Below are 17764 nucleotides of genomic sequence, written 5' to 3' on the forward strand. Positions count from 1 at the left end.
CAGGCGAGGATGGTCTCGCCTCCTCGGCCCTCGGCCAATGCCGGCGTTCGTTGAGGGAGAGAAAAGAAAACATTTCATAAAAAAAAAAAAAAAAAAGAAAGCGCCTCAACGCAGACGTGCAAAAACAGACCGGCCGCTCTCAAAAGCGGGACCCAAAGCCGAGAAAAGATATTGGACCCCGATGACGCGGCGAACGGCCGCTGCGATGGCGTCCGCCACACAAGTCGGCTGCTACGGCCTTCAGTTGACACAAGACCTCACTTTGCTCCGTTTTTATTTCCAGACAATGTCGGAAAAACACAAGCGGTGTGTGTTGTTGCGCAGCCCGAAACAAATATTTCTGCTTCTGGAGCAAAAGAAAAAAAAGGCAAATGGTTTTTGCAGCAGGCAGCACTGTGGCGGCAGACCGACATCGCTTTTGGAGCTCTTTCGGCACGCCGCTCACATCGTGGCTCGTGCTGCAGAATTGATGACCCCCCCCAATAGAAACGGAGCCAAAAAGAGGAACGCGAGCAGCCGGGACGCCAACGTCTGCTTTTCTCGCGACCGTCGTCGTGACTCAGACTCGCCTCATTTTGACACGCAGACAAAGCGCGTGTCGGCCTTCCTGTCAAACGGCTGCAAGTGGCCGGGCAAGGAAGCACGAAGGAGATATGGCGGCAACCTCGCGGCAGGTGCCGAAAGCCAAACGACATGCGGGTCACTTGTACGCAACTGGCGTACAAGGGAGGTCACGCCCTCCGGATCGGAGTCAGCCCACGGTTGGCGGAAAGATCCCAAATAACCTCAACGAGCAAAGGCAAAGCGCTCGCGGAATTTGGGCGTCGGATGAGGACGTACGTGCCGTGAATCCGGGCAAGGGAAAAAAGTCAATTCGTCGGCCGATCCCTCCCCGCTCACGGTGACCGCTTCTGAGCCCGTCCGGCTCTTTGAAGAAACTGACCTCACGTAAGCGACACTTCCCACAATCCATTCAAGCGCTTTGGCCCGCCCCCTCAGCCGGCCAAACCGCGTCGGCGTACCGCGAAAATGTTTCGGGCACCCGACTAGTAGGTGTGACGTCGCGGCCTAGGGGCGTCTTCTTCAAGGACGTTCCGCTCATGACGGCGAAACAAAACGCGGGGAACGAGCGCAGACCGCGGCTTGGCTTGGCGCGACGTCAACGGACGCGCCGGAGTCGGCGATGGCCGCCAAAGGCGCCGTCGGCTCGAGTCCCCTCCCGTCGGCCGCCGCGCGAGCACTTACGGTGACGGGCATCTCGGTCTCGCGGGAGCTCAGCAGCCCGCCGATGGTGCAGTGGAAAAGTTGGTCGTTGTGGAAGCTGATGTTGCACGGGTAGGGGCCGATCATCACCGAGTATTCGTCCGGCATCAGCTCCAGATCGCTGGGCCCTTTCTGCCACGGGGGAAAAAAAAACCACACACAAACGGCCGTCAGGGGCCTCCCGCACGGGAAGCCGGCGGACGTCCCTTCGGCTTAGGGCGGCAAACCGTCCCGCCAAGTGAGACGGCCGAGACTAGAAAAACAAATCTGCTGACCGAGACGCTGCGACTGCCCAAAAGAACTTTCTCAGGCCCTTCGCCGGACGACGTCGGTCGGAAAAAACAACAGAGCCATCGCTCGCCGTGGACACCCCCCCCCCCCCCCCCCCCCGCAACCCGGTCCTCCTGCTAAACGCATCATTCATGAAGCCACGGAACGGCTTTTATGGCCACGGAAAACCACGAGCCCGTCAAGTCCGCTCAGGTTTACGGGTATCCGGTCAACCCCCACGTACTCGTGGCTTGGCACCCCCATTTTTACGGAAAACGTATCAGGAATGTTTCTCAGCTTTTTTTCTTTTTTTTGAAGATAAACGAGAAAAGAAAGAAGACTGTCGTCATGATGCAAGATAAGAAACACAACGAGACCGTCATTGGATGTTAAATCCACAACTGAAAGCGCGACTTGATGCTTTGATAAGAACAAAAATTATACACACACACACTTATATATATTAAAGCCTTGCATGAGCAGCAGGCTTTTGTTTGTCAGTCAAACGACAGTACGGGAAAAGCCAACGCAACGTGACAATTTGCTTTTCGCGCAGCCAAGTGGCAAACGTGCGGCTTTGATTGCGAGACTGTTTGTTTGCAAATTCATTCTGCATTTTTTTTCGCAATTCACTCGGTGACCACAATGATGGGATTACCAACTGGGAACAAGGCCAAAGTAAGGAAAGTGAGAGCCAATTTGGATGGAAGCGAAATCCACCACCCCGCCCCCCCCCTTTTTTTTTCCAAAAAGTGAGGAAGCGTGCATGTGCGTGTTTATCGCGAGTGTGCTTCCTCGCTGTGATTGCACCCCGAAGGCCCTCTCCTGTCGCCAGCGCAGGATGCGCAGGATGCCACCTCCCAGGTCTCTGTCAACAAATACTTCCCAATCCAAACACAGCACATGCTGACACGAAAAGCAGAAGAAATAGGCTGCGCCATCTGACAAAATACGCAACGAGCCCATTCGCAACACTAACAAGTCGAGCCCAAAGCAAACGTCGGCGTATTTCAGCTGGGCGCCTTCTATTCACCTGTGCTTGAATGGGGCTGCCATTCCTAAAAAAAACAAAAAAAACACTGTCTTTTTTTTTTTTTGGGGCCTAGTTTCTGCCTTCGGGTCAAGCCATCGAATTTCAAGTCTGAAAAGAAAACAAGGCAATGCTACCGGGGCGGCGCGGCGGACGACGGGTTAGCGCGAGCGCCGAGCGGCGCGTCAATCATCCAGAATTAGTTTTTGGACGAAGGCTGAAGGTTTGCGCTCATGCGACTCACGTTGATGATGAGTGTCAGCTGCTCTCCCGGGTGATGTTTGATCAACTTTTCCTTGTTGGCTGTGAAGAACTGAGGGTCCTCCACGTATTCCAACGGGAAGCGACCCGTGCGCGGCTCCTCTTCATCCTCCTCCTCCTCCTCCTCGGCGTCCCCGTCAGAGGGGGAGGGGCGCTCCCCCACGTAGAGGACTCCATTCAGGTAGAACTGCACCGAGGTCGGCCGGGACTGACCGGAGGGCGGCGACGGGCATGTGATGGCGGCGGGCGAAACCACGGCGCACACCTGAAAAGAGAGCGGCGTCAGCAGGAAAACAGGACGGAGCAGGATCACGAGAAGTCAAAATTGACACACGGGCTCACACCCTGGTTTTTTTTTTTTGCATCATTAGACCCCCCGCCCCCCGCATGCTTTCAGCTCATTGGAATTTTTGAAACACTTTTGACGGCGGCCAAGATGAACTGAAAAAGTGTCCGCTCTGCTGGGCTCGTCTGCTTTTTGTTTTGTTGCGACCCTTCCGCATGATGGCGAAGGCGGGAGTGCGGGGAGGAGCAAGTGCCGCGCCACCGGGGTGCAAGGACGCAATCGGCATAAAGGATCGCCCTGACTCAGAGCAACCCGAATAAATCCCGGTCAAATGAAAGACGGCAAAGTCGCCCAACACACAAATGAAGGAAGCGAATCAACCGGACGGATGACGGCTACGGCCGGGAACTGATTTGGCCGCGCCGCGCTCATCGACGGCCAGCGAATAGCACTTTGCGCTTTCTCGTAGCGAAGCGACCCGGTTTCCGCAACGGCTCGCCTCCCTCAAATCACACGTTATCGTTTGTTTCCGAGATGGCCGCGGCTTCGGCCGAGTCCGACGGTGAGGGCGTTTTGGCAAGGTGACTCACCGTTTGTCCGATTCCCTCCACCTGCATGGTGGCGCTCTGCACCAGGTCAAATCCGTGGCCCGCCACTGTGATGGTCCTGCCGCCGCTGCAACGCACGCACACACGCACGCCCGAGCAAGTCGTATCTCGGCAAAAAGGAGCGTCGGGACGGAACGATTTTCGGAAAAGATTCAACTGCGACCTTTCTGACACGTCATCATGGCCATTTCCATTCGATTCACAATTGCATTTCTTTCTTTCTTTGGCGCCGAGAGAAAATGATCAAAGCGATCCGATCCTCCCATCAAACGGTGACGACAGAGCGGTCCGTTTGACGGGAGAGGCGGGGGCCGGCCTTGACGAGGGTCCGTCCGCAGCGCGGCCAAACAAAAGGAAGCCGCGGCCAAACGCGTGACGGTCCTTCGGCGCGGCCCACCTGAGGAAGCTCCTGCCGGGCTTGATGAAGCTGATGGTGGGGTTCTTCTCGTACGCGTACGTGGCGCCGAGTCGCTCCCACTGGCACGGCGCGTTCTCGAACCGGACGCAGACCGGCACGGACCCGCCGCCCGCCTGCGGGGCCGGCGGCATGGTGCACTCGAGGGCGTCGTCCCTTTGCCTAAAAGAGCACGGGGAAAGGAGCGTCCACCAAAGACGAACGCGGCCTTTTCCGAGCCACGCGGCCGAGAGGACGCGAGCGCGGCGGCGCCGCCGACGACTCACTCGGTGATGATGCATTCCAGCGTGTCGTTGATCACGACTCGAACCCGAGAACCGGTCGCCAGGTGTTCCCCGTTGATGGTCACTCTGGTTCCTCCGGCACGGGAGCCTTTCCCGGGCTCCAAGGAGACCACCTTCGGGACCTGAAAGCAAAGACCACCGACGCGACTTTTGAGCCGAAAGTCCACGGTGACGGCGCCCGACTCGGGGGCTCGGCGCCCCGCTCGAGGGGAAGCCTGCCGGATCATTTTCCCGGAGCTCCGCCGCTTCCCGACGCTGACAAAAAAAGGAAGGCTTTTTCCTCAAGCTCTGCGCTTGAAATATCTCGCGGCGTCACATGGAAGGGGACGGCCGCCGGCCGGAGCGGCGGCTCGGTGAGGGCGAGCGTGAAGAAGGAAAAAAAAAAGCGCCCGAGCCGCGAGCGCTCGCTCCCGTTCCCGCTCGGGCCGACGGGCGAGGATGAATCTTGCCCGGGTTCGCGTGGCCGCCCTCCCGCCCCCGGGTGAAGCGGGCCTCCGGGCCCGAGCGCTCATCCTGGCCGACGGGATTCACTTCCTCGGCGCGCACACGGACGACGGCCATTGTGTGTTTGGGCCGCCGCGGTGGCTGCAAGGAGCCAGATGTTTCCTTCCTGGGGCTCGGCGAAAGAGTCGCAGACAAATATCCTGTCTCCCGCTCCATTTGCCCTTTCTTTTCCCTTCGACAATCCGCAGTGCCTTGCTCTCGAGCGGGGCCGGCCGGGTCCACACTTTTGAGGGCCGCCGACAGAAATATGCAAGGGCGAAGAGGGCCGCCGTCAAGGCGCCCCCGTTTTTTTGAAGTCGGCCGAGAAAGCGATTCTCGCTTGTTCGCGATTGTTCATGGGCTTTCCGCGCCACGAGCGGAGGATTTTTCGACTGCCGCGGAGAACAAAGTGCTTCTCCGATAGAACGATCTTTATTTGCAACTGTTGTGAAGCCCGTGGCCAATGTTCTTCTTTTGATTTCTTTCTTTCTTTTCTTTTGTCAAGTGGCGGGCCGCTGAAAAACAGACGGCGGGCCGCAAAACGGTCCCCGGGCCGTAGTTGGGCCACACCGCTTTCCGCTGTAAACGTACGAAGGGCCGATTTGATATCAAATGGAGATCGGGGGCCGTTTGATGTGGCGGGCCGGTAAATAAGACGAGAGCGGCGGCTTTTACGGGTCGTTCGGCCGCGGAATGGGCCGAGGTCAATTAACGAGCGGAGGCGGCGGACACGATTTGTTTTTCCTGGCAGCCGGCGCAGAACGACAAGGGCTGCCGGCCTGCGGCTGCGCTACACGTCGGAAGATTCCCACACCCTCGCATTCTTCCGAGCCGTAAAGCGCATCTGTTAACACTCGGCCGGCTCGCCGGGGGGGGTCGCGGGAAACACGAGGGAAGGAAAGAACGCGGAAGCCGGCGAGGCCGATACTCACCAAGTAGGAGAAGCTTTCCTTGGACTTGCCCGTCCCACCCTGTTCCACGTCCACTCGCACCGGGTCCGTCCCATCCGACGGAGACCTCCCGGTGACGCACACCAGCCTGCGCAAATCAAAAGACGAGGAGGGGGACGGGGGGGGGGGGGGGTTATGAGACCCGCAGATCGCTCACACGTCGGGTCGATGGCATCACGTTCCAAAACGGCGGAAAACAGGAAGCGGCAGATGGGATGCGGGAACTCATCGGTCAGAGCGTAGCGCGTTTGCGCGTGCGAGCCGAGAAGCCCGAAGGTATCGGGACAGCGAAGGCTGACGGCGCCTCGGGCCAGCCGCGTCAAGCCGCACGGGAGCCTTCCGAAAATGAAGATTTGCACCGTGCTGAGCGGCCGGGAAACGCAAGCAAACGCCGCCTTCCTTCGGTACGCACGTGACAGCGCATGACACCCGAGCACATTTAGAAATCGTCGCACCCTCGAGCGAACCCTTTTCAAGACACTCAAACATCCATCATCCATCTTCCCATCCACTTTCTCCTTGCAAGGGTCGCGGGGTGGGGGGGGGGGGGGGTGCTGGAGCCCATCCCAGCCGTCTTCGGGCAGGAGGCGGGGGACACCCTGAACCGGTTGACAGCCAATCAAAGGGCACTGAAATGGCATGTCCAAACTAGGGCCCGGGGGCCATTGGGGGCCCGCCATCCATCTCCAAAACACTGTCGGGAAAAAAAAGATCATTGCGTTTTTGAGGCACTTTGTGTTCCACTGATGAAGATGTCACATGAACGAGCCTGAAGGAACTGTTGGGTTCAGGTTGGGGTTGCTTGAAAGGGGAAGACAAAGTCACCGTAGGAGCGAAACCTGAACGGCTGGCTCGCGGCCAACTTTTCTGACAGGTCGCTCAGAAAGGAAGGACTCGCTCGGCCAGCTAATTTCACGCTTGACGGGTGGGGATGAATGGAAAGACTTGAAATGCTCGCGATGACACAAGATCACATCCGATGACACGGAGCTGCCGTGCGATCTTGTGATTTGCGGAGGCTCGACCCCGCTTGTCACGACGGACAGCCAATGAAAAACAAGATGAGCTCATGGCCGGCACCGAAGGGGTTTCGCTGCTCCCTGTGCGATCGGGTCGCAGGGGGGGGGGACGGAGCGACGGGTGGGAGTCGTGGGCCGCGCCCACACCTGCTTTGAATGCAATGACGGGCTTCAGCGGAGCGCGACCAGATAACGCTTTCCATTTCAGCTCCAACGCCTTCGGAAAAGTTGCTGACTTCCATGCGGCCCCGTTATGACGGCCGACCTCGCTGTCGCCATGGTGACGCCGCGATAATCCCGACGGGGCGACGGAGTCATTTCAAGGAAGAAGCGTCTTGCATACAAATAGTGGCGTGAAGGCGGGAAAAAAAATCTTTTGGAAATGATTTGAGATGAGCAATTGTTTTGGAGAAGGTATTTGATTTAAATTGCATGTGTCCATCAAAACATGGATTCATAAAATCGTGGAAATGACACTTATTTGGGGTCAGAGATTCCCGCGCACCAAGCCGACTCTGCATAACAAGCGGCGATGGCGAGTCGTATTTTTCATGCGCTTTTTGTGATCCCAAAGACCCAAATTTGAAGGAGACCGCGGCGACCGTGTCCCACGGCGATCAGAGAGGGACGGACGGACAGGCCGTTGTGTTGACGGGACCGTCCGCTTGATCGAAGCATTTGGTCACAATGCTGACCAAAGCCATCGTTCGCTCTCGGTCGTTCGCCAAGTAAACAAGTGCGGCCGGCAGCGCGCTTTCTTCTGGGGGTTGAGACGAATGAGGCCAGTCACTGCCATGTCAGAGTGCAAAAAATGTTTGGGGGTGGGGGTGGGGGTGGGGGGGGGGGTTTCCACCCCTTTCCTTTCTGGGTGTGGTTCATTGCTCCGGCCAGAGACGTCAGCGTTTTGGCCTCGGCCGTCTCGGCCATCTCAGCCGCGCTCGAATCACTGAGTGCCTGAGCACTTAACTGCCAGGCGGCGTGATGGGTTACCGTGACAACAAGCGATTGTACAGCTCATCACAGGTGCGCACTTCGACAGTTTGGAAAATAGCGTTTGCATCCAGAGATCCAATTGCGGCAGGTGGCGCGGGCAGATCGGCAGCAGTTTTACGGAGGCGGAGATTACGCCCGCTTGGCTGACGATCGACGGGAAACTTTGCGGACGAAGCGCTGAGAAAAGTCCTTTTTCTTCCGTCGGCGTCATCGTCTCTCAGCGGCTGACGGACACCCGGGGGTCGACTGACCAACGGATGCCAAATTTACAGATGGAAATAACTTGACCGACTGACAATTCGAGTTTGGTTGGGCTTGAAAACAATGACAACGGGGGACGGGTGCCCGGGCCGCCGCCGGACATGTCAAATGTTTTTCAGTTGGCCGCCTCTGCTGGTCAAGAACCAGCAGTAAACTAAGCGAAGCCCACAAAAGTCAGAACTGGCGCGGGGACGGCGGCGTCTGCCTCAGCCAGTTGCGTCCGACGTCGACGTAGAATAACGGTCGCGACAAGATGCCTCTCGACAAAAGCGATAGTCCGGTGATGACGGCCAGAACGACAGCGAGCGCAGTCGGCTCGCGACACCGGCGGCCCCCGGCCCCCGGCCACCGCCAGTGACGCGTATTCGGTCATACTTACTCGACAGAGACGGAGTAGAGCTCGGGCACGAGTGCGCACGGGACCTCTCCGATGGACACTTTGACTGCTTGGGCCCTGCGACCCAGGTTCTTGCCCTGCACTGTCAGGCGGGTGCCTCCCTCCACCGGACCCCCCAGCGGGAAGACCTGAAAGAGACCCATAGACGCTTTGTGCCGTGGACGAGACAAATCGGATCACCGACGAGGCGGGGGCGTCGGCAGAAATTTTTTCAGCGGGGCGGCCGGGGTATCGCAGCATTTCACAGAGGCGTGGCCATAACTGGCGCCCGCCCACTTGTACATTTGCATGCAACGCAAGGCGAAAAAAACCAAAACCAAAACACTCCACCTCCTCATAATACAAGCAGGATCACACCCAAATAAAAAGCAAAGTTTTGCTGAACTTCATTTACTCGCTCATTGGTTGATCCGCTTTGCGTACTCTCAATCGCTGATTCGCTTGCTAACGGCCAACAGGACCGCGGACGCTATGCTAAACGATGCCGTCCCAGCCAAGTGGTTTGCTTGCTACGGTGTGACTGTCACGATTTGGGATTGATCCCGAACGTGAGAAACAAATACGTGTTGCCGAACGCGGTTTCAGTAAGTATGCGGGTGAATGATAAATCTTGTTCTTTCAAGATACTCAACTGAGGGCCACCCCTGGCCACCACGTAGCTCCGCCCCCGTGAGGAAGACTCGCTTGGTCGTCGTCTCAGTGTTGACGTCAAGAGTCGATTGACAGGGCACACACGCAAAGCCCAACGTGAACCGACCGAGCCATTTCATCCTGGACTCCTCTGCAGAACATGCCAATAAAGAGCGGCTTAAGAGGCCCCTTCACCCCCCGCGCAAGACACGGCCACAGGGACGAGGCGTAGGGAATTAATGCTTGCTGTTCTTCCCTTTGGTGTGCGCGCGCGCGCCATATTCCTCACTATCATTTCTGCTCCTCTCGCACGTCGTTTGAGGCGACGCCTCGGCAGCAAAAAAGGGAGGACGTCTCACTTCAAGACAGCATGCCAGACGGGGAGAAAGCCACGATCTCGCCGGTTTGTGTGTTTGTTTGTTTTTTTCATGACCCCTGGCAGAGCCGCGGTCGCCGTGACACCTCTGCGTTATTAGCTTGGCGAGCGAGAATGAAAACAGCTCTCGCGTTGGGTCTCGGCGAGAGGGCGAGATAACGTTTCGGCATGCCGATGATCTCCCGCCCTCCAAGAGCGACGGAGCGGCTCAAGATTGAGTCGCCTTCCGCCGCGGTGCCAAAACACAAGCGCGGCTTTGATTTGACAGCCATGACAGGACAGGAAACGACTCGCACGTCTCGGTGCTTACGTTACCTGGCGCCACATGACTCATGCCGGCCGTTCGCGTTTCAAAACGGCAAAGCCGCATTCCTTTGTTCGGCCGCCGACAGAGCTCGGTCCAAAGTACGATCGGGGCGACGCGCGTCTCGGCGACATCAACGTCGGCCGGCGCGCCGCTCATTTGCGCCTCTTACGAGTGCGGGAGGTTTGATTTGCGGCTCGGCCTGCGGCGGGCCTCCGCGGAGATCACGCGCTGGGAACGTGTCGACGCAATGACGAGCGCACCGTTTTCTTAACGTTGGGACGGCACTGTGGGCGCGGCCGCGACCTTGCTCAAAAGCGTTTGAGCCCTCTCGTGCCAAGAGGAGGCGAGGACAAAAACAGGAAAGCGTTGTGACTCCACGCCTGCCGCACGCACGCGCACATGTATGCTCACATCATGGAGTTCAAAAACAAATTCAAAAGATGAGTACAAAAAAACGACATGAATCAGAATTAAGAAGATAAATTTGATATACTTATAAAATATAGTAATACAACTGTTTGTTCTTGTTTTGGATTTTGATCAACTTATCAATTGTATTCAAGAAATGCTAATTATAATGAATATCAGAAAATTGAAATCAAAAAGGAGAAAGAATAACTATATATATACAAACAAAAAGGTGCATAAATAGAAAAGTATAGTATACATAAGGGTAAAAGTATTTGATGATATGTAGATTTTTCTTTTCTTACTTTGTTTTGAAAAATGATCAATTCAAATTGCTACATAATAAAGGGTAGGACTAGATCAGTTATTTACTTCTTCCTACTCCTTTGAGCATACAACTGTGATGATGTGTGTTTTTTCTTTTATCTACTTTCTAATTTTCCTTTCATAATTTTTGTTTGACTTTTGTCAACCTGTTATTGTGTGTACCATATATGCTCAATAAACAAACAAACATCGACACGCACGACGCGGCGAGCCCTCCGCTACACTCTTCTGACGAAAGGAATCGAGGAGGCGCGACCATCACACCCAAAGAAACGCCGTCACTCGCGTCGGTCCGATGCCGCAAACGAGGCCGACGGTGAAGGCCGCACGTACGGATAAGCGGCCGGCCCAAATCTCCTGGTCTCTACAAACCATGTTATAAACATTGAAACTTGGGGTCGAAAAAATAAACTACACATTGCAAGTACGCACGGATGTGGTCAATCCTGAGCATAAAAAAAAATAAAAATAAAAGCGCCACGATGGAGATGATTTCACATGGCAAGATGTCTGCGAGACGGCAACCGTCCATTCAGAATGAGTAAGAAGGAGGGCAACATCCGTTTGCCGGCCGCCGCCGAACGCCATCGAGGAAAGACGACGCGATTGTCTGCGTTCCACGGCAAATGTGATGACTGTGTGATGGCGCAATTTCGCTTCGGAAGAAAACCTTCATTGAATTTCCATTCATTTCAATGAGGAAAGCCCATTCCGAGGGTTTCCAGAGACAAGCGCGGACAGGAAAAAAAAAGGGGGGGGGGGCTGCTGCTATCTCAAGGCACCCCGTGACCGTCACATCCTCCGGCTTGGAGTATGTCGGACGGATAGAGACGTGCCGAGGGAAAGCTAATCCTTTTCTTTGCTCATGCACGCGAGCGCAAGCCCTCCAAAACGCGGCCGCCGACGTCTTGCGTCATCCATACGCCCCGCTGAGCCGCAGCGCCGCTTCCCTTCCGGCGGCCCGCCGCTGTCGGGGGGCGCAAACTCTGCCCGTGTGCGTGTGAGGGAGGAAGAGCGAGAGCCTTGCAACAATGGTCTGCTCACGCGGGGGGGGGGGGGGGGGGGGGACGGAGCTCAGCTCACTTGAGTCACGGAAGACGTCGACCTCAGTTAGCGTGGCAGCATCCCGTTTGTCGCGCAGAGCCGACAGCCGAAGGGGGAGGGACGCTCTGAGGACTGTGGACAGTGTGTGTGTGTGTTTGTATTCTCCTGGGCAACTCGGGCTTTTATCTCCAGGAAGTTCAGGCCGATTGGGCCTCATGTGAGCCGTGCTAGCCCGACCGCCCGCTGGGGCCGCGTCACTTCGCTAACGTCAGCAAACGGCTCGGCGCTAAACACACTCGCTACTGCGGCAACAACAACCTCCGCCAAATCATCTCATACCAAATAATCACGTCGCTAGATGGAGCAAAAGCGAGCGCCGGGGTCGCGGGGGGGGGGGGGGGGGGGGGACATTAGCACCGCCACGCGTCAGACTCCTGAAATCCCTTCGGACGTCGCGTCAGCAGCCGACCCCGGACGGCCCGACGGCTCGTGAACGAGCCCGGCCGGGGTGGTCTCGAACCTGGCGCGTAAAGGGCGCAAAGGGCGCTTCGGCGGCGATCTTACCTTGTGGATCTCGGGCGGCGGGCACCGATGCGAGACGGGCTGACAGTCGGCCCCGAGTCGGCAGCCGTTGTCGCACCAGCCGCAGAGGTGGCCCTGTTCCTGGCGGCCCCAGCACTGCGAGCAGTCGCCGCTGCCCACGCCGCAGTTGTACACCTCCACTGGAAGCAAAGCACGCCGGGGCTTACGTTTCCACTTTCTCTTTTTCTCCTGTCGTGAAATGCTTTGGGCGGAGAAAACGCTGCGCCTCTTCAGATGAATTTTCGCAATTTGGAGCCGACCCAGGCGGCTACTGTGCAATTACTCGTGGATGACTCGAATGTTCATCTGAATTTCTTGTCAGAAGCTCAGAGGGGATTGACAGGATGTCGTGCGTCACCGTCGTAGCAGAGATTTTAACTGGCCAAACTCAGGTCGTTGCTTTAGTGCGGGTGGGGGTGCCCAATACGTCGTTCCCGACCAACCGGTAGCCCGCCGGCCGCTCCCAACTCGAGCGTCAGACATGTGGGTGGGGGGGGGGGGGGGGGGGTTGTGTGTCTGTGCGTGCGCATGTTATTCATATGATATCATCTTTTTGTATTCACTTTGACTTTCACCCAAAAAGTATTTGTCAAAATCCAAAAGCAGGTCACGATCCGCATCGTCGCAAGTCGTTAGCGGTCGCCAGTCTGCAATTGCAGCTCGCCATCGAGCTGTTTGTTTCGTTATTGTCATTCCAAGTTTGTTTTCGCCGATGGCGCTGACAAGAATGGCCGTCCGCCATTTTCAAACGCTGCACGTACGTACCAGAGTTTGTGCACCGAAGACGTTGCAAAAGTGCCTCCCGCGCCTCCATGTCAGGTCTCGACGAAGCTAGGCGGCGATTTCCTGTTCGCAAACTGTCACATGGACCTTATTTTGGGTTTCGTTGACGTGAGGGCCCACGATGGCCGTTGCTCATCGTGGAACGCGCGCTAACGGGGCGATGGCGCAAGTTTGCTCGCTTGGAAAGTGGATCTTGGCTCCAACGAGGTTGGCCACCCCCCCCCTTCCTCGGGGATTTACGGGATCGAATGCGTCATAATCATAACGGAGGTGTTAAGTGGCCAAAGGAGAGGAATTGCTTTCGTATGCCGGTCGACTTTGGAGGTCCGCGCTTCATCCAAAAAGAATGAATGGAAATGGATTTGGGCCCCCCAAAAGCGACAGCCGGCGTTGCGCGAACCCTCCTTCGAGAAGCGCTGTCCTCCATTCGCGGCGGATAAAGCGCGCAGGCAAAGTAGAAAAGGAAAGCCGCTTCCCTTTGTGAGCATCTGCACATCAGATCGCGTCTGTGTCCCATGAAGAAGTCTGTTCCGTTTTTGTTTTGACTTGCGATGACTCAGCGGACTCGTCATGTCCGTAAAACATGCCCGATTTGGCCCGTTTCGTACTTTCACATCTGGAAGGCCCGGCTTGTAACTTGAGCACCGACGGCAGAAGGTCACGTCCACGCTCGGCTGTCATGGCGACCGAAGCGTTCTTGCAATTCGTTCGAGCCTTTCAATCGCATCCGCAGCCGACAATCATGAAGTGTAATTAGCTAGCGGCCGCACGCAAAATGACAGTTGATGACTGCTTGTTGCCGGATGATGTGTCGCGATACCCAAATTACTGGCACCTTCATCGGCTTGGTCTCGGAGAGCAAAGACTTGCTTTTTCTGCCATCCCCAAAAATCTCAGCGCGCATTGTTTTTGCAGCGGTGGGAGCAGAGGCGGGGGGCTGGAAAGCACCCGATGACGTTGCCTTACCTTTGATGGGCTGGGGGCTGTCCACAAAGGCGCCCTGGCGAAGGGGGCCTGTCCTCCTCAGGTTGAGCTGGTAAACGCGATTCCTCCCGTCGGAGGTCAGCTGCAAGGGCACAGGGGCCGTTAGAAATGCGCACCAAAGCGCCCGCTCGCGCCAAAGCGCTTTTCTTGAGCGAAGGGACACGCCGGCTCCCGTCACATACCGTCACGCCGCCGCACTTGACGGTGGAGCCGTTCAGCCACGTGGCTCGGTATCGCCGCTCCGTCCCAAAATCGCACTCCAGCTCCTCGCCCTGGAACGACAAACACTCGCCCGTAAGTACGCAACGCACATTGCCAAGTGACATTGAGCTCAACCCATTGGACCTCAGAAACATCTTCCAGCGCGGCGCCGACCGTCATCCTTCTCTGGGGTTTTTTTTTTCGGGAGGATACGTAAACTTGGATGTGAATCCCCGACTGTTCCGCGTGACGCCCGACATGGGCGGTAATGGGCGCGTGAACCGCGGCACACGTATTTGCAACTCGAATGATGTGAACGCCGATGATTCCTCGCGGCACCCTCGACGATCTCTCGCGGCAGCCCGCTTGGGGAAAAACGTTCTTGACGGCTGCTGACGAGCAGCCCGTCGCCGGTTGTCGGTCGCTATTCAGACGCATGTCTGGACTGTTGCGCCTCAGTAACGGGGGGCGGGATTCTCGTTTTCATGGCTCGTGCCGCCAAAAAAGCCAGAAACACGACGACCGTGTGGATGCGAATCATCTCAGGCCAAACGCGTTGCTACGCGTCGGAGTGAGAATGCTCATTTGGAGGTTTCCGAGGGCAGCCCCGCCCCCGCCGTGCCTCCCTGCCACAACCAAATCCGTTTGCGCCCCCGCAAACTCCCCGAGCGGCTGCCATTCGACGACGCCGGCGCCGCAGAGACCGAAACAAAGTGACACAAACGCGTCGAATCGGTGAAGACGTCCGTCATCGAACAGAACCACCAACGTTCGCTGCCCACGGCAACCGTCTGTGTGTGTGTGAGCGCGCGTGTAGACATTCGTTCGTGGCTCCGAGCCTGTCACCATAGCGACAGCCAGGAAAAGGACGCAAAAGGCCAGCCGGGTTAGACAAGGGCCCGACCACGCCTGGCAATTTGTCGGCCCTTAATTGTGAGAGCATCGAGTCCTTCTCGGTGAAAATGACAACGTTCCCGATTCGGACTCGGTGACCAACGGGAGTCCGGTCGAATGCGCCGACGAGAAGGCAAACGCCATAACGCACGTTTTGCTATGGCGCTGGCCAAAAACATCCATCTGCGCTACGCTCGGCTTGAGGAAAATACACCATATGCTTCTGTTTTGGTGCAGCTCAGCATGTATGTTGGCTCGAGTCCAGATTGCGACTTAGAACGCGTGTGTGTGTGTGTGTGTGTGTGTGTGCATGCGCGTGAGAGACAGCTACCTCCTGAATGTTATTCAAGGATACGGCAAAGTCCTGGGCCGCCCCCGACGGCGACGGAGGAACCTCGGCGGACAGCAGCCTGGGACAGGAAGCGACGTCCTGCGGTGAGGCGGCGGGACAGGAAGTGACAACGGGCAGTTAAGAAAGACAATCGGTGGGCTGCGCGCATCCGCTAACCAAAAATACTTGTCCTGTTTTTCTGGAGCTGCAGCAGGAAATGAGAGGGTGAAGTCTCACTTGGAGGGAAACAACACTGGCCTCAATTAGAAAGGCGGTGAGGGATGGGGAAAAACAGGCCCGCTGGAATGCAGAACTGAAAACAATGGCCCAGCCCTGCGTCGCCATTAAAACGGACTCCGATTTGAAAGGAAAAAAAAATACCTCGCTATCGCCCTCGGAATAAAGCGTCCGGGCGGCGCGGCAAGAAATGCGTCGCGTGCGCTGCCAAACGCAAAAGGATCTCTGGAATCACGTGACGATAGTTTATGCGAATCCAGAGATCCAGAGGTCGTTTTCAAAGGGCCGCGCGACGCCAAACCAAACCGCCCAAAGCCAGAGTCCGTGAGCGATTCGACCCTCGGGTGACCGGGGGAGGACGCCCGCTTTTTCTTCTTGGGCTTTTGAGATGTGATTTTGACTTGGTGATTTTGTGCGAATGATTTTTGCAGACCGAGGCGGTCGCGCTCGAAATACACTCGCGTTGAGATCGGAAGCTCGTTACCTTTCCGATTTCAACACGTGTCGATCATTGTGGGAGCCCCGCCCCGAATCTCCGCACACAAACCATCGCGGATCGAGGGAGCGGGGGCGGGGGCGGGGGCTCGCGCCGAGCGGCCGGCCTTCTTCGCATGCCGAGATCCTCAAGGCGGAAGGTGCAACTTACCTCCAGGAGGTCGCGCCGGGTCTCATCTTGAGCGGAGACGCATCGCTGCTTCTCTGGCTCCCAGTAGCACTTCCACTTTGCGCTCAGGCAGCTGACGCAGCTGACGGACGGACACCGGCACAGAGGCAAAGGGTCAGGGTCACGCGGCCTCGCGCAAAGAGGAACATTTGCAGCCCTCGCCCGCTCGTCCCATTCGTTGCACAAAACGAGCTCGCGAAGAGATTGCGAAAAAAAAAAGGGAGGAAGTGAAGATGAGTCAGTGACAACACATTCCAGGCGGAAGGTCAACGGCTACAAAAACGACATTTCACGAACGGTGGAAATGATGAGGCAGCGCGGGATCGGGCGGCCTCTTTCTTTGGAGCCGGGTTGACGAGTCCTTGGGCGCAAGCTTTCAAGATTCGAGATTCTCTCCCTTCGGCCATCTTGAAACAAATGCAAGGCAGAAATCTCGCGTGATGGAATGAAAAAGGAAGAAGAATGCCCGTCGCCGGACAGACGGCGCCCACGTGACCCGAATGCTTGATGCTTAACGCGGTCTGATTGCGACTCTCTTATTTAACGCCGAACACAACGCAATCATCTTGTAAGGGGCCGCTACACTCGTAAGCACTTTTCTAATCACACATTTACGTATTTATTTTTAAGTCCGGACCAAAAAAATATGAACGGTTTTGGTGGGATCGTCTGCGCGGTCCGCTCTCATCATCTCAACGCAGAGCAGCACACACATGAACATTCTGTCCCACCGCCGATTTTGAAACCAAGTCCTCCGGCAGCGGCGCTCTCTCGAGGAGCTGCGATAGCGTACGCAAAAACGACGTCCGGAAAGTCGCTTGCTCGTCGGCTTCTTGGAATGGCCGCGTTGCGTTCACGTCGCAGTCCGGGGACTGAAATGACCTGAGAGCGGTCAAGCGAAGATTTTCGCTCGGGAACAGCGAGCGCATCGAACACTTCAGCGCGTCGGCCCGGCCGTCGCGAAGAGACATCGGCCTTTGTGGCGCTCGTTTGGCAAAGGGGGAAGAATCGGGAGCGAGACACGCCTATTATCTTTGGGTCCGCCATCTCGGGAGGAAAGCCAACGTGTGTCTCTGACTGGTGGGAAGATGGGGGGGGGGGGGGGCTCTACCTTGGAAGAGACGCTTTGGATTTCCCCAGTGGATGACACGCGTGGCCCTTAATAGACACGCAATCCGTCGGAGTGGAGGAAACGCTGAAAATATCCGCGCCCGTTTGCGGATGTGTCGAGCTTTTCTGTCATCACCTAAAAAATACGAAAACCGCCGTGGCGTGTGCGTAGTTGCGTGTGCGCGCGTGCGTGTTTTGCCTCCAGGAAGAGACAGATGGCCCACACCGGGAATGAGAGCGCCTCCGGTAATAGCCACACTCTCACAAGCTTTCAAATTGGAAGGACTCAGGTGTGCGTGTGTGTTGGTGGAGGACTGACAACACGTAATCGAAAAGTGTGACTTTGTGCGGACGTGTGTGAGAAGT

At 56.6% G+C, this 17764-nt stretch overlaps 1 protein-coding gene across 1 annotated transcript in view; it reads right to left on the reverse strand.

Annotated features, from left to right (window-relative positions):
• The window catches only part of plxnd1 (plexin D1), a 51841-nt gene that overhangs the window by 12193 nt on the left and 21884 nt on the right, over window positions 1–17764 (reverse strand). The window contains exons 8-19 of the mRNA XM_086116730.1: window positions 16271–16370; window positions 15388–15486; window positions 14144–14233; window positions 13944–14043; window positions 12177–12334; window positions 8503–8648; window positions 5833–5938; window positions 4400–4539; window positions 4116–4295; window positions 3701–3785; window positions 2808–3089; window positions 1246–1395 (exon numbers count right to left, since the gene is read on the reverse strand). Of these exons, the coding sequence (XP_085972856.1) occupies window positions 1246–1395; window positions 2808–3089; window positions 3701–3785; window positions 4116–4295; window positions 4400–4539; window positions 5833–5938; window positions 8503–8648; window positions 12177–12334; window positions 13944–14043; window positions 14144–14233; window positions 15388–15486; window positions 16271–16370 (1636 nt within the window). The remainder of the gene's footprint in view (window positions 1–1245; window positions 1396–2807; window positions 3090–3700; window positions 3786–4115; window positions 4296–4399; window positions 4540–5832; window positions 5939–8502; window positions 8649–12176; window positions 12335–13943; window positions 14044–14143; window positions 14234–15387; window positions 15487–16270; window positions 16371–17764) is intronic.

This window comes from Hippocampus guttulatus, chromosome 1 (assembly GCF_054856545.1).
Source record: "Hippocampus guttulatus isolate MCC_2025c chromosome 1, RoL_Hgut_1.0, whole genome shotgun sequence".
Classification (NCBI taxonomy): domain Eukaryota; kingdom Metazoa; phylum Chordata; class Actinopteri; order Syngnathiformes; family Syngnathidae; genus Hippocampus; species Hippocampus guttulatus.